The sequence below is a fragment of the Cyprinodon tularosa genome, unplaced genomic scaffold (assembly GCF_016077235.1).
Source record: "Cyprinodon tularosa strain WSP-4 unplaced genomic scaffold, ASM1607723v1 ctg513, whole genome shotgun sequence".
NCBI lineage: Eukaryota > Metazoa > Chordata > Actinopteri > Cyprinodontiformes > Cyprinodontidae > Cyprinodon > Cyprinodon tularosa.
Window position 1 is genome coordinate 15,297 of NW_024039245.1, and position 16,646 is coordinate 31,942.

General features: G+C 36.5%; 1 protein-coding gene across 1 annotated transcript; it reads left to right on the top strand.

The window, feature by feature from the left end:
* Positions 1 to 1,719: 1,719 nt before the first annotated feature.
* Positions 1,720 to 15,594, top strand: LOC119795511 (multimerin-2-like). Its single transcript, XM_038303551.1, has 7 exons — positions 1,720 to 1,983; positions 2,100 to 2,162; positions 2,422 to 2,484; positions 2,932 to 2,994; positions 14,411 to 14,494; positions 14,704 to 14,835; positions 14,910 to 15,594. The coding sequence occupies exons 1-7, from the start codon at positions 1,737 to 1,739 to the stop codon at positions 15,191 to 15,193; spliced, it is 936 nt and encodes a 311-aa protein (XP_038159479.1). The 5' UTR covers positions 1,720 to 1,736; the 3' UTR covers positions 15,194 to 15,594.
* Positions 15,595 to 16,646: the final 1,052 nt, after the last annotated feature.

Here is a 16,646-nt window from a genome sequence, read left to right on the forward strand (position 1 = left end):
AAGTTGCTAAATTGTTTTGAAGAATCATCATAAAAGTGTAGAGGCCAGTAAGAAATATCTCAATAAGCTTCAGCTCATCAATCATTATATTAAAAGACTTCTGACCAAAACAAGAAAATGGGTCAAATCTAATCTGATTTATCTAAACAACCAGGTGCTGACCATGATGCACTTTGCTCTGCAGTTATCTGCCAAGACTTGGCTTATTGAGGGAATAGTTAATCACTCCTGATATTAAAGTACGCTTGTTGCAATGTTTCCAGGTTATAAATACCAAGTACTCATTTAGTTCAGAACTGATAAACCAAAACTTACCAGATAACAGCATCAGAAATTAGATAAATTCTTGACTAAATAGTAATTTAATCAACACAAACACGTGGGTAACACATACTTTAAAAGAACTGCCGCTCTGCAAAGTAATCTTTTGGGAGGAAACATTTTGTTTTTATCAATCTTCTCCCCAACTGTTGTATTTTCACTGTTTGCTGTTTTGAAATGAAAGCCTATAATTTCCTTTTTGTGTATGCTTATATTAGTTTAAATTCCATGTGTCACAGTTACTGTATCTGTGACATTGAACTTTCTGAAAGCTGGCGGCTGAGTCAACACTTACTCAAATCATCTTCACAGTATTACCCCAGTGACTTATTAAATCCGTCCATATTTGCATTCGTTTATTCATCTACATTAAAACAAAACAGGACAGCAATGCAATGGCTGCAGCAGTAATAATAGAATTTTGATTTTAGTCTTGAAAATGCTCTCTGATCTTCAGCAACCAACCACATCAGCTCACCACCTTCAACCAATCTTTTATAAAGAAAAAACACATTCCTGCTAAGTTAGCCCTTTGAAGGACCCAGTCCTTCAAAGGCAGTACAAATAAAGAGTCTGGAAGAGTTGGGCTATAGATTCAATAGCTCACATGGATACAAAATGTTACCGCAACATTTCATTTCCCTTTGGGATTAAAAAACTATTTTTGAATTGCATTGAATGATCAAGACATCTGAGTCCAAATCTGGCATAGCAGGCCAAGTGTGCAGATGCTTAGTTGGGTAGCAGGCTGAGTTGTGGATATGAAAATATTTTAAGCTTGTCTCTGACTGCAGATTCTGACTTTGAGGAGGTGCAGTCCAATGCTGTTTGGCTTGCTACAATGAAGGATGAGTGTCTGAGTGAATGTGGGTAAGTGATTCAGGTTATTCAGTTGAAGTTCTGCCTAGGCTTCATTAACACAGTGTGTAACTTCAGAAAAGTAATATATTAATAACATTTTCGTTTGTTGATGCTAAGAGAACAAATTACAAAAAACAAAATCCTCACCATGTTATTATCAAAAATATTGCTCCTATTTCCTTCTGATCTTGTCATGCAAAATAATATGCCCTGGAAATAAGAAAACTTCAAACAAATTCTGTTGAGAAAATATGGAGGAAACTGAATATTTGGATTTCATTTGATTTGAATATGTGGATTTCCTATGTTTCTCACGATATGAATATGAGATAACAGACCCAAAGGTAAAAAGAAACACGATATTCCCATATTTCATGACCAAGTATTGAGTTTGTTGTTTTTATCACGAAAAGGTCAAGGCTTAAAATTTTATTGTCCTCACGTGCTTTTAATAACAAAACAGTTAATGATTAGTCACTGCTCACTCAAAGAATATTTAAGGATGGGTCACCACACAATGCACAAGGTTGACCTACAGAGTCTAAAAACTTAGAATGGGAAAGATGATGTTTGTTCAGGCGTTGCTGCTCTGTTCTCTCTACACTGCTCAGCTTCAGGCTTCAACTAACGATGAAATTGTTTCTCATTTAAGGCAAACTGGATCACAGGTAGGAGATACAGGAAATCTATCTGAACCCCAACAACCATTTCCACAGGACATCAATACTGTACTCAGAGTGATGAGCGCCGCATTGGCTGGACTACAGGTAGAGATGAAGTACCTACAGAGAGATTATGAAGGTGCGTTGAATCACAGCAGTGTAGCTTTTACGATAGTTTATTTGAATTAATGATTGATGTGTACTGATATAAATGTAACATCGGTGTTATTAATATTCTTTTTGTTACTCAACTAGCTAAAACAAGAGAACTGGAGCTACAGAAAGATGAACTTGACAAGCTGAAACAACAGTACCAAGGTAACTATATAACAGCTGCTATTATTAATGCTGTTGTGAAAAAAATACATTTTTACATAGATCGAAGTTTAAAGGAGTAGTACGGTAATCCAATGGTTTAGATAAAATATCTGCAGGGACAACTGCAGAATGATGGATCATTTTGACAATAGATTTTGTAAATCCAAAATCCAAGTTTGCATGATGACATACCATCACCGTTTTATTTACAAAAAATAGCGATGCTAAAATACTTGTTATTTTGCTGCCATATTTTCAGCTCAAGCAGGAGATCTGAGCAGTGTTGAAGATCAAGTGGAGGTTCTGAAGAGAGAAGGAGAAGGTTAAAAAATCCTGTATCCTCAAATCATTGGATTATTGGGATTTATTATGGATGCTATAATTTCCAAGCTTCACATTTCCCCATAATCAAAGTTCTTAACATATCAACAACTAATACACTGTAAAATATAGAGGTCAGAATGAAAAATCACTATGACATCAATAATTTCTAAGAGTCTGTGACTTTATTCTTTTTGCAAAAGATTTCTGGAGGTTTTTATATTTTCCCATTAATGTTGCCATTAACTAATGTATACACAGCTGTATGTCTACCAGGAGTATTTGTTTAAAAAAAAAAAAATAACTTTTCACAGATCGAAAAACAAAAGAACTGGAAATGTGTTGTGAATTGGCACTATTTAATTAAACTGAATGGAACAATTATGTTGATATGCTAGTATTCAAATAGAAATAATATTACAGTTCTTTTGTTATGAAACCACACTAGCTAAAACGAGAGAACTGGCGCAGCAGAAGGATGAGCTGGACAAGCTAAAACAGCAGTACCAAGGTAAGTCAACAATGAAAACACAAATCTAAAAATGAACTTTAGCTTCACTTAAGGTGTCAAAAATTACTTTGTGTCAACAGCACTTTTTTAATATCAGAAAATAAATACTGAAGCAAAATTTTACTATGATGACAAATTAATTTGCATCATACCTATATAGTTTACAAGAAAGAACATGGCTTACCTTACACTCATCCTTAGGTTTCCATATCTAAGACTGAAACCAATTCATCCCTTATTGTTCTTAGATGTCTTCTCATAACTGATAAACTAGCTCCCTATGTAATAGTGATGGGTTCAGCAATACCGATGCCTCACCACATATGTCGTGCTCATAGAGCGAAACACTGGCTGTGTCCGAATGTCAGGAATCCAGTTTGTGTGGTCTGTTTTTGTGTTTCCTTTCCTCCACCACCAGGTGGTGCCCCATCCTCATTGGGTCTCCCTGCACACCTGCAGCTGATTGCCTCATTACCTGTGGAGTGCTCTTAAAGGAATAGTACACCCAAAACGCGATTAGCCTTCATTTTCTACTCACCCCCATGCTGAACAACACCCTGGAGTACTTTTTGATATCTCAAATGCATCTGGAGATCTGGGAGGCTTCTTGCTGTCTGCTGACATTCAAATAATGGAGGTCTATGGTGCCCGAGGCAGAAAGGTCCATAAAAGTCCACAAAAAACGTGTCAATATTCCTCCATACTGCTCGTCCAATGTATTCCAAGTGTCCTGAGTGGGTAGCGTCCATAATTTACTCGAAACAAAGTCATTTAGAATGTTTTTAGAGCATAAACAGTAGTTTATAGGATGTCCTAAAAGCGCGTTCACGAGTCTACGGAAACCGCGGCAGACCAAACTAGTCGAAAGTGCGCATTCAGCGTCTGCTCTGCCGATAATGCAAGCGTAGAAGAAGAAATGTGCTGTTTACCTGTGCAAAGAAAGAAACAATGAAAGAAAAATGTCTGAGGACTTCAGTGTTGAGGAAGAGCATGAGTTCTTTGCCGAGCTGAATGCGCACTTTCATCTGGTTTGGTCTGCTGCGGTTTCCGTAGACTCGTGAACGCGCTTTTAGGAAATCCTATAAACTACTGTTTATGCTCTAAAAACATTCTAAATGACTTCGTTTCGAGTAAATTATGGACGCTACCCACTCAGGACACTTGGAATACATTGGACGAGCAGTATGGAGGAATATTGACACATTTTTTTGTGGACTTTTATGGACCTTTCTGCCTCGGGCACCATAGACCTCCATTATTTGAATGTCAGCAGACAGCAAGAAGCCTCCCAGATCTCCAGATGCATTTGAGATATCAAAAAAGTACTCCAGAGTGTTGTTCAGCATGGGGGTGAGTAGAAAATGAAGGCTAATCATGTTTTGGGTGTACTATTCCTTTAAGCTGCTGACTGCCACTACCTCGAGGCCAGAGTGTTTGCCAATACTGGGTACCATAGCCATGCTTAGTTTAGCAGAGTCTAACCTGAGTCTTTGTTTTGCCACACAGCAGCGGCGTAGGAAGCGGGGGGGACGGGGGGGACATGTCCCCCCCAATATAAAAGCCAGGTGGATATGTCCCCCCCAAAAATTGTACCGCAAAATATTAGATTTTGACAATTTTTTAACTACCGTGCTTTTATTTTGAAGGCGCAGCATAGCGTTACGTCACTGTACTCCCCCTCCCCTCTGTGAACTGTTGAGTGTTTGAGCACTCATAGTATGGCAAGCCGTTTTAACATAAATTCGGTTTCGTCTGACTATCCATAATTACGTTCCAGATATCTTAAAATACTTTTTGACTAGACAAAACCACATTTTGACTATCCGGAACAGTAATTTAAGATATCTCTATTTACAATCTGATTAGGAAGAATAATAATTCAAGATATCTTCAATCACATTTTGACTAGTCAAAATTCCTTTCAAGATATCTCAAATTACGTCACCGGATTCCTCATTTAAAGCGTCACACATCGGTAATTATAATTTAAGATATCTCGAACGTAATTATGCCTAGTCAGTATTACAATTTTAGATATCTGAAGTAAGAGATTGCGTGTAAGCCTCTTATTGGCTGTACTAAGCTGTTCAAACAATTGCCTGAAGATTCAATGGTGCTGGCAGTTTTGGACAAAATTGTGAGAAAATGCCACAATATCGAAAGAGTTTTTCATTCTGGGTTATGTGGAGAGCGAGAAAAAAAGCATTCTTGAAGAATGCTTGCGGAATTTGCAAAGAATTTCTGATCAACTTTCTGCCGACACACACAACGCACTTAAAACGGCTTAGAGGAGCTGAAAGTGTTAATATCGACCCATGTCCGATCTGAAACAATGAATATTCGGCAGCCCGGGCCGGTTCAGGTAATAACCAGATGCAGTTTTTAATACTGTGGTAAAGCTTTCTGCCTCTTCGGAAATTATAGTAAAGCCAGCTAGCTTTTGATTTTGACTTGCTAGACGGCACAAAGCATTACAGCACCCTCCTTCAGCTCCTCTGAAAATAAAATGGCACCTCCGCTTCATGTCTGATTCACACTTAGATTTTCTTTTTTTTTTATTTTATTGAAAAACAAATTCAAAATACTATTTCAAACAGCAGAAAAGTAAAATTGAACAGATGCAATCCATAATGGTTTTTATAAGATAAAAAAAACTATAAACTTAAACAGACAAAAAATTTTAAAGAATCAAAAGGAAAAAATAGAAAAAAAGAAAAACAAAATAAAACAAGTAACACAGGGGTTTAGCTAAAGTATACTGCTATAAAATCTGAAGACCTGAAGGATTCTTTATTTTACAGTAACTTAAGTCATGAAAACGTTTTGCTTGGAAATTGTGAGACATTTTAAAGAATCTTCACTTGTGAATAAATCATTTTCCAATAATGAATATAATATTACATTAAAACACTTTTAGTAAGCTTGAAAAAATTCCTCTCCAGGTTATCATTCCAAAGTAGTCTTTTTCTGTAGAATTTCATCAATCCATCCAGTTCATGAAACACTCCTTTTTTCTAGCTTTAAAGAAACACTACAGAAAATAGCATCTGTTGACACAAATTGTTTTCCTCCACTTTAGGAATGCAACGATCCAGGGACAGAGCAGGGGGTCAGTGGGAACCCTACTGCTGCCACCTGGCCCTGGTTTGTCCTCATGGATGAGGTATTAGGACAGAGGCCCTCTGTTAAACTCACCTGTCCTAATTGCCTCCATCCCTGAGGACACACCAGGGCCAGGTGCTGCAGAGGCTGAGCAGCATCAGGGTGAAGAGAATGAGGATGAGAGAGGAGGGAAAGGAGGAAGAGAAGAAGGAGAGACGAGATGGTTGATTTAATGAGGGAGGATATCAGATGGCAGAGGGAGGAGGGAAAGGATGGACAGATTATTTAATTTATTGGAGAGGATGGTGGACAGATGTTGATTTTTTGTTTTGTTTTGTCTTTTACAAGTTGAGGTTCTGTGTTGCTGTTATTGTTAAATTAAATTATTAAATTGTTTATAAAAGTTATTGTTGTCGGTGTGTCTTTTAAACTTTTTATATTATCTGTTTCATCACTACTTTACAATTTAACCCCTTGAACCCTACGGACCCACCGGTGGGTCCAGCTGCTACGTGACCTCGTAATTTTAACAAACCCCCAGTATTGATGTAAAAAACACATTTGGCACAGTTTGGTGACATTTTTGGATAAATGTGCCAAAATGGCCTCTCCGCCTAAGAAATTTCTCACTAATACCATTCTAAAATAAATATGATTCATGAGTCCAAATTTGGTATATTTTTACACAACATTTAGATTTAAAAGTCTGTACTACTTTTTTGTGCTATAAATAATATTTTGATAGTGTTTTGCAATGTTTATTTCAAAGAAAATTTTGGCGAGGTTCAAAAAATGCAAAATATTTTGTCCCTAATATTTCAGGCAGGGTCAAAGCTGCAATGGTGCTGACACCAGAAAACCATTCTATGACATCTTACCTTTACAGAGGTACCAAAAGTTTCTTCTTAAATCTAATAGCTTTGAGGCTATAAGTGATTTACTTTTGTGTGTTTTTGTCAGGCAGAAATGTATTTCTTCCCCCCGAGGGTGTAAGAAGTTAAGTAAACTTAGAACAACTTCTCAGTGACAACATCAGTTTATTTTTTAGAGAAGCAAGTATTTACAATAAACTATTAAAAACATTTTTAACTACATTAGATTTTAAAATTAACTACTACTATTTACGGAAGATATACAATAATTATTACTTGAGAACATATATATATACACAATTGTCACTGAGCAGGAGTCCCTGGTGGTGCTGCTGGACTGGATGGGATGGGATGCCACACAGATGAGCTTGGAGTCTTCTAACTGCGAGTGGGACATCATCTGGGGGGTCACCAGCTCCCAGGCAGATGTTGTGCAGGACAGCACATGCCATTATGACCTGTAGAAAAAAGGAGACAAAAATTTTTATTTTTATTCAGTCATCTATCTTTTTTCATTATCTTTGCTACATGAATTATTAGAAATTTTATTTTACCTAATCTAGATCCACTATTTAACTTTTTTTTCTTTCGTTTTTAGATTTAGAATTTTTTTTTTCTGTTTTCTGTTTTTGTTATATAATTGCAAATACAATCAGGCAGTAAGGGGATAATTTAGACAAATAATGATTTATTTCTCAATCTAACACAGTTTGGGTTCTCAACACAACATTAGTAATGGTGAAAGTAGTGATTTAAGTCAGTTATTTACAGGGTTTGTACACATTTAACTATGCAATTCAAATTACTAAAGTTACAAACAAGCTTATATCAAGTCTTACAAATGAATCTAAAATTTGATAAACATATTCGTCAATCTGCTGACAAACGTTTGTTTAATAGCTGGTATATTCTGATCATTAGCAGGCCCCTGTGGGGGAAAATAATAACATGTAAATGTTACCTCTCCACTGCGCTCTCCCAGCCTGAGAAAAATCCGTCGACGGTTTTGCTGCCGCCAAAGCCGTCAAAGCCGACTCTCCTCCTCCAATACTAAGTAAATAAAAAATAAAATAAAAATTTCCATATCCCAGCCATCGGAGCCTTCGGAGCATCCTCCTGGGTCCTCCTAAGGCTGGGTAGGCTGGGTCCTTCGAAGAACGCAGCCTGCAAATTGAGACGCAGCTATTGTGGACCGCTGAATAGCACAATCAATTAGCTAGCAAGGCTAACACCTGTCCGCCAAAACGCTACGCAAATCTCTGACGTTTTTGAGCTATGGCAAGATATCACTGATGTCATTTTGACTAGTCAGAATGTCAATTTAAGATATCTTTAATGGAAAAGCTGAATAATTCAGGATATCTTTAATTCATTTAGAGATATCTTAAAAGGAATTTCGAATAGTCGAAATTACAATTCAAGATATCTTTAAATTTGTTTTGTCTAGTCATTATTTGCTTTTAAGATATCTATAATTGAGTTTTCACTAGTCAAAACTGCATATCTCCTATCCTAAAATACATTTAAGATATCTTGAAATATGGTGGCATGTGAGATATCTTTAATTAGAATTATGACTAGTCAAAACTAAAATTGAGATATCTTGAAATTACTTTATGACTAGTCGTAATTTAATTGTAGATATCTGAAATGTGTATTTCAGATAGTCAGTAATTAATTAGATATCTTAAATTGACGTCTCCATACAAGTTAATGGTAAATCTGACGTCATTTCGACTAGTCAGAATGTAATTAGAGATATCCCGAATAGGAATTTTGACTAGTCAAAATATATTTAGAGATATCTTAAATCACTAAAACGTCTAGTCATAAAACAATTTGAGATATCTTGAATGTAAAGGTGGAGCAGCCGAATTTATGTTAAAACGGCTTGCCATACTCAGAGGGAAACAGCGATACAGAAAGTCAGAAACTTGTTAATGAGGTAAAATGGTCTGTCGGGAATGCTGCTATGAATATTGCTTATTTATAACGTCTTGTTGTCAGTTCACTTTCATATATAGAAACTGAATCTTTTTGGTTTAGGCATCTTAGTCTTGTAGGAAGAGGATTAGAGCCACTGAAAAACGTTAACTGATTTTTAAATGTTTTTTTAGTTTAACATTGGGGGAAAAGTCAGAATTCTGACTTTTCTCAGAATTCTGACTTTAATCTCAGAATTCTGACTTTTTTTCTGACTTTTTTTCCCAGATTTCTGACTTTAATCTCAGAATTCTGACTTTTTTCTCAGAAATCTGACAGATGATTAATATTTCTAATCAGTTTACAGTTTTTTTTTTGCTGGGGGGAGGGGGGGCTATACAGATATATAAAAACAAGAAGGTCTACCTAAAAAATAACCAGAATATATGTTTAGAGTAAAGATTGACTACTTGTGTTTACACAAGCACACAATTTCAAATCTGCTGAGCTTGCTGTGCAAGAAAATGTAAATATACGTATAAAGAAATATAACAGGAAGTACTGCTAAAACAAACTAAATGTTAAATAATGTAGATATTGGTTTAAAAAATTCTTCAGATTTGGACATTTGGAAGGAATACATAATTTTGAAATTAATCCACAAATCTGGTAAAAAAAAAAATAAATAAATAAAAAAGTTGCACCTTTTTACTTGAGGAATTTGTTGAATAACTTCATAATTATGAGTTTAACTAGTTGGAGGTAATGCTACACTTCTCTGCTTCCTGTCCTGCTCATAAAAGGTAAACATTATAAACCCACCATTCATTTTCTACACTATTTGGAAAACACAACACAAATGTAATATAACAAAAGTATGTTTAACAACAAACATGTTAGCATCAAGCCATAGCCATGTCTGTTTTAGAGACTAGCTCTCTTGTTTTAATGACCTTCTGCTCCTCCATTAATGAGGGGACCCCTCGGGCACGTAAAAAGTTGCCTAATTCTGTCATTTTCCACCAATGTGTCACTGGCCATCTCAAACAACTCACATCTTTGTCAGTGAAGCTGAGTGCTCCACATATCTGCCTTCATGGTGCCTATCTACATTAAGATCCAAAATTCTGAGAAAAAAAGTCTTAATTCTGAAAATAAAAGTCAGAATTCTGAGATTAAAGTCAGAATTCTGAGAAAAAAAGTCTTAATTCTGAAAAAGAAGTCAGAATTCTGAGATTAAAGTCAGAATTCTGAGAAAAAAAGTCTTAATTCTGAAAATAAAAGTCAGAATTCTGACTTTTTTCCCGTATTAAACTGAAATAAAATGTAAAAATCACTTAATTTTTTTTTTTCCAGTGGCCCTAATCCTCTTCCGTAGTCTTGGTCTGATCACTCATCCGATATTTAACTGCTAACTTTCTCTAGACGTTTGCCACGCTAGCCAAAATGTTTTTTTTATATATTTTTTTTTATATCTCATTTCAGTACATTGCCACCACCAACTAAAAGGCTGAAACAGCAGTAGGACTTACTCAGATTTTTTTTTAAAGAGAAACGTCAGTGTGAGTAACAGTCACCTAACACAACTTGTGTTGAAATTAGCCCGGTCTGGGTGTGCGTTTTACGAGGATTTTTTATTTTTTGCATGGTTTTGATTCCCCCGAAATGGACAGATGTTATACCTGCCGCGCTCCTGATCGTTAGTTAACCACAGGGAGAATTAATTCTAATTCTTAGCAGCGGCGGTCGCATTGGTTTTGCAACCACTAATTAACCAACTAATTAACTTCTGCACCTTTATTTCCTCAAACTGCTGGCTCCTCTTTTTAGACTATAAACAGATTAACACAACATTGACAACTCTGTAGTTTTCTCTGTTCTGTACTGCAAATTGGAATTAAAGACGCCATTTCTACCAAAGGTCTGGACAGACTGGCCACCTGTCTAGAGTGTACCCCGCACCAGCACCTCCCGACCCCACTAAGGAACAGAAAATGGAAGGATAGACGGATTTCTACCAAAGATTTAGAATGCGTTTTTGAACCAGATGCTTCAAAGCGCCCTGTCCATAATTCTTCACCACACTGTCAGCTCCCTCTGTCAGTCAACCTATATAAATTCATTTTTGACCATTATTGCAAGTTTGACAAAATAAAACATATCAAACTTTGCACTTGTGTGGCCTACTGAATTGTTTTGATTTTCTAGTGCGTATGCGGACACTAAATATGCCAAGGGCTGAAGCCCTTGAAAGACATCTCCCTTTGCTTAATAAAAGACTCCAGTCATTTTGTTTGGTGATATGCTCACATCTTATGAACAAATGCATTATGTACATTTTAAATGCATTATTTTTGCAAACACATTTATAAAGGAATAAAGTAAAAGATTAAATAGCCTTTTTTTTAAGTAGCGTACTTAGGATATGTTTCTGTTGAATATTTACGAATCTCAGATTTCCGACATGTGTCCCCCCCAATTGTAAACATATTCCTACGCCCTTGCACACGGTCATTAGACAAGCAGATATACATATACCAGAATGCTGTGCAATAGGTCTCCTCGCAAAGCATCATGGGATTTGTTTTGGGGCGAGAAAGAATGAAGATGGTGCAGGCAAGTGGTGATCATCTGTCCAAACAGTCAATTAACTGAGTTCACTGTATAGTCTGCACTATATATAGTGACGGGTTAGGGCGGACATTCGGGCACAGCCACTGTGTCATTGCTCATATGGCTTCAAGAAAGTCACTTGATGGATAAGGTTGTTGATACAGATTCTGTTTCAAACTGACTGATGCACTAAATTATTCTGTTTATAAGCGTATTTATCAACGGGGTGCTTCTGCGAAGAAGATCTCTGATCTTTGTCAGTTCATCATCAAATTGATCAAGGACTATGGAGGAGGCTCAAGGCAAAAAATCTCGTATTTGTTTTTTCTTTTCTTTTGTTTTTCATTTTCTTGTTGTGTGTCATCCTTTTACTCTCAGTCATCACTCTAGGTATTTGAATGTAAAGTAAATTCAAACTGAGTTAGTTATTTATTGTTTTGAATATTTTTTATAAATCCTCGTCCACAAGCGTCATTTACATGTTCACCTAAATTTTCAACTGATAATATCTCTTCACATTAGTTATTGACTGTATCTAAAAAAATCTAAATGAAAGATATTTTCATTTTAAACAAAGATATGAAATAATGCAATATAACACGATATGATTTAAATTATTGTTTTAGGTCATCCAATCAGTGTCAGTTTAGTCTTTCAAATAGGCTGCATGAAGGGATTTTAAAGGTATAGAAAGTATAGACACAGTATCAACGCAGTACTGGTACATATGGAAAATGGCTGTTTTCTAATTAGGCAGATGCATCCTCCGAGGCCAGATTTGCTCACCGATAACATCATATCATAGTACCGTGGCCTGTACGATCCGAACCATCAGGTCATTTGTGCATGCGCAGCCAGATATACATTGGGTTTCCATATATAATGTATATATTTATTTATATATTTATTTCTATCCTTAACTCACTAAAGAATGCTAACACATCTTTTAAAAAATGATTTATGAATTTTCAGAGACAATTTTGATACTTTTTACATTTGCTCCATTTATCTGCTTGTCTGACGTCATCATCAGACATGCTAAGAGTAGTCTGGCAAAATATGATTAAACCATGTTTATCTGCATTTTAATTGTTTCTTTTTTTAGGTCAAGCACTATACACCATAATGTCAATACAAAGAGAAAACATAAAACTCAAAGAGACTATATGTATGTTTAAATCCAAAGCCAAAAAAGTTATCTCTTGGAAGTAGCGAAAGATTCCATTTCCAGTACAGATTGGGCTCTCACAGGTGATAAACCAGAAACGAGTGAGAGAGCTGACGTGAATTAAGGGTGGTGACAGCGGTGTAAGGCTCGACCTGATCTATTCTATAGCCAAAGTCTTCCGGGCCCTTTAGTTTTAAAGGTCCTTCAAAGGTAACCTGACAACAGCCAGATGCATGTCTCGCTCCGCCCAGCTCCACTCACATACATCTGGGAACCCGCTCATTGAAAGTGATTTCCCCAACCGAATTTATGGTCTGTCCAATCAGGACGCAGGGTGGGTGTGTCCTGGAGTGGAGAAGCGACCGTGAGATTCCAACAACAATGGCGGCTCGCATTCAGGAAGCAAGCGTTAGCATTGATGCTGCTATTTCTTCTGTGTTGTCCAATCTATCTGATATTGTTTAATTAAAAGAACATCAGAGAACGGCTTTGAAGGCTTTTGTTGGTGGAAACGATGTTTTCGCCCTTCTCCCGACCGGATTTGGCAAGAGCTTGATCTACCAAATGGCTCCTCCTCTCACAGCGTCACGGGTTAGCTTCGGTGTGAGTGGTTGAAATAGCACGTCAATAAAGATGACAGACAAGTGGCTTATCCAATCATATGCAAGGAGTTTTGATAAGGCCCAGCCTTCAGTAAAGGCAATTCCTATGGCGGGTTCCCAGATGTATGTGAGCGGAGCTAGGCGGAGTGAGACATGCATCTGGCTGTTGTCAGGTTACTTCAAAATCGAAACACTTCATAACGCCTCATCAACCAATCACCACTGTGTAATACTACTGCCTGTAAACTTTAAAGATAGCCATCTAACACACTTAATCCCAAGGGGGGTGCTAGTGCCTATCTCCAGCGAGAGGCAGGGTACACCCTGGACAGGTCGCCAGTCCATTGCTGGGCAACACTGAGACAAACAGGACAAACAACCTAAGGAGAATTTAGAGAAGCCAATTAACCTAACAGTCATGTTTTTGGACTGTGGGTGGAAGCCAGAGTACCCAAAAAGAACCACGCATGCTTAGGGAGAACATGCAAAGTCCATGCAGACTCCGGGCCGGAACTCAAACCCAGAACCTTCTTGCTGCAAGGCAGCGGGGCTACCCACTTCGCCACTAAGCAGCCCACTTTAAAGATACATTAAAGGGTTTTCTAATGATACTGCCACCTACTACCAACACAATCCATCCATCCATCCATTTTCTTACACGCTTGTCCCGAGTGGGGTTGCAAGGGGTGCTGATGCCTATCTCCAACGGTCAATGGGCGAAAGGCGGGGTACATCCTGGACAGGTCGGCAGTCCACCTCCGGGCAACACAGAGACAAACAGGACAAACAACCATTCATGCACACACTCACACCTAAGGAGAATTTAGAGAAGCCAATTAACCTAACAGTCATGTTTTTGGACTGTGGGTGGAAGCCAGAGTACCAAGAAAGAACCACGCATGCTTAGGGAGAACATGCAAACTCAATGCAGACCCCGGGCCGGGACTCAAACCCAAAACCTTCTTGCTGCAAGGCAGTGGGGCTACCGACTTCGCCACTAAGCACTTTAAAGATACATTAAAGGGTTTTCTAATTATACTGCCACCTATTACCAACACAATAACTTTAAATAGAATTCTATAAGATGAATAAATATCACGATTTGATAATGATGGTATTATTTGTTATGACTTCAGCTCAGACTGAAGAACTGATCAGTGTAAAAACCAGAGCAAATGTCACTGAAAAGCAGCTGGAGGTTCTGAAGAAAGAAGGAGAAGGTTGGTGAATTCAGATATAAATTCCCCATGATAACAATCACATCTACTGTATGTATCGAAAATATTTTCTAAACTAGATTTTTTATTCATGTTTTTAAAATATAGGAAACTTATTTTAGATGAAGTGGATTTTTCTTGTTTATGCAAACAAACCAGCTGACAGTAATTAATTTCAAGCAGAATCCTAATACTCCTTTTCTGTATTACAGTGAAACGAGTGGCTTTCTCAGCGTCTTTGTTGGACTCTGGTTCAGGAACTTTTGGTCCATTTAACACGAACACACCACTGGTCTTCAGGCATGTTGTTGCAAATATTGGAAATGCCTACAACCCAAACACAGGTAGATCATTTTATGATGATGATGATGATGATGATGATGATGATGATGATGATGATGATGATGATTTATTCCAGGGTTTTTCACAGCGCCAGTGAGAGGAACCTACCACTTTGTGTTCTATGTACTTGATCATGGAAATCCATCACATGGCACAGGTGCTTGGCTGGTCAAGAATGGAGAACATATTTTCATGGCTTTTGAACATCAGACTAATGGGGTGGCCAATGGCTCTAATGGAGTGACATTGCTGTTAGAGGTTGGAGATGTTGTGTTTTTGCGTCAGAGTTCAAATTCGAGAATTTATGATAACCAAAATCACCACACAACCTTCAGTGGTCATCTGCTTTTCACCATGTGAGAACCTAATAGCCTGATTTTCTACAGCAATATTAACTGAGCTAAGTTTACTGTTTTGATTGTTTTCTCTGTAGTTTAGTTGACGTTAAAATGATAATTAGACCAAAGTAATCTTTATTACATGTTATGGTTTGACTTTTTGTTAAATATTGATTTCATTCTTATATATAACAATGCAGGCATAACAAAAGACAAAATGCTTTGTGTATAATAGGCTTTATCACTGTATATTTAAAAGTCTCATCTTTAAAAATATTTTAATTTAATTTCTTTTTAAATTATTCAAAGGTGAAATTTAGGTTTCTGTTTTCTCATGCTTTTGTCATTTTTATACAGAACACTTTTGGCTGTTCTATACATTACTTTATGAGTTCTCTGATTTGATGTGATTTATTATGTGACTTCCATATTTTGTGCGCTACATTGTTCGCATCTGTTGTTTAATAATGTTCTTTTTTAATAAAGTTTTGTGTATTGCTCCATTACCTGACACTTCACACTGTATGATTTCTATTTTGAAAGCAGAAAATGTAATGTTCATTAGCTGTTTTTTCTGACTATAAAATCTTAGAAGTCTTAGAATATGTTTTTTTTTTATCAATTCTTATTTTGAAGCACAATTAGATTGAATTCTAATTAAAAAGGCAGGTGTAACTTGCTACGTTCAAACTAATAATGTTAAATAACCAATGCAAATTTGCAAATGGTTGTTTTTTTTCCAGCATGTTGACAATGATGTTGGTAAAAGAAACTGAAGCAATTCTGTATGAAATACAGGATGCATTTAATGTTCTACATTTCTATCTGTTTAAAGAGTAATGAATATAATGTTAGCAGTTATCAGTAGTCTAAGACATGGCAGAAGAGAACATTTCAGCCTTCAGGTCAGTGGTGGCTGGTGGAGTTTTCTCCTGGGGGGCTATAGATATAAAATAGACGCGTACCAAAACCCATCAAACGTATACTAAGTTATCACACCAATATATTAATATGAATGCCAACAACAAAAAACATTCTTAAAACACTTTACAAAACCAAAACATAATTCCATTTACTGGTTTACTCTTTGTACACAAGTCCTGCCCTTCTGAGGCTTTGTGAAAGTAAATATATGTTTTGCATGGTCCAATATGGTTTCACAAATCTAAAAACATAATGTACCTGCTTAATGCTGGGGAAGCTTTTAGCTTTATATTTTTCTGATATATGAAAACTATTTATTTTCTAAGAATGTTTTTATTAACAAAGGCATATATATATATATATATAAATATATACTTTCTTTCTTCAGAGCTTTAAAACTTTGCCTAATTTTGGTCAGGAGGGTACTTTTCCTGTTTGAAAAAAATGTATGTAAATATCTTGAAGTGTTTAATTTTAAGAGAACTATGAATACATGCCTTAAATAAACAGACATTTAAAAAATTTGTATCTATGTTAAAATAATTTGTAGT

Coding starts and splice junctions, on each gene's coding strand:
- LOC119795511 (XM_038303551.1), top strand. CDS start 1,737: ATGGGAAAGATGATGTTTGTTCAGGCGTTGCTGCTCTGTTCTCTCTAC. Junction 2,163..2,421: donor GCTGAAACAACAGTACCAAG/GTAACTATATAA, acceptor CCATATTTTCAG/CTCAAGCAGGAGATCTGAGC. Junction 14,495..14,703: donor TCTGAAGAAAGAAGGAGAAG/GTTGGTGAATTC, acceptor TCTGTATTACAG/TGAAACGAGTGGCTTTCTCA.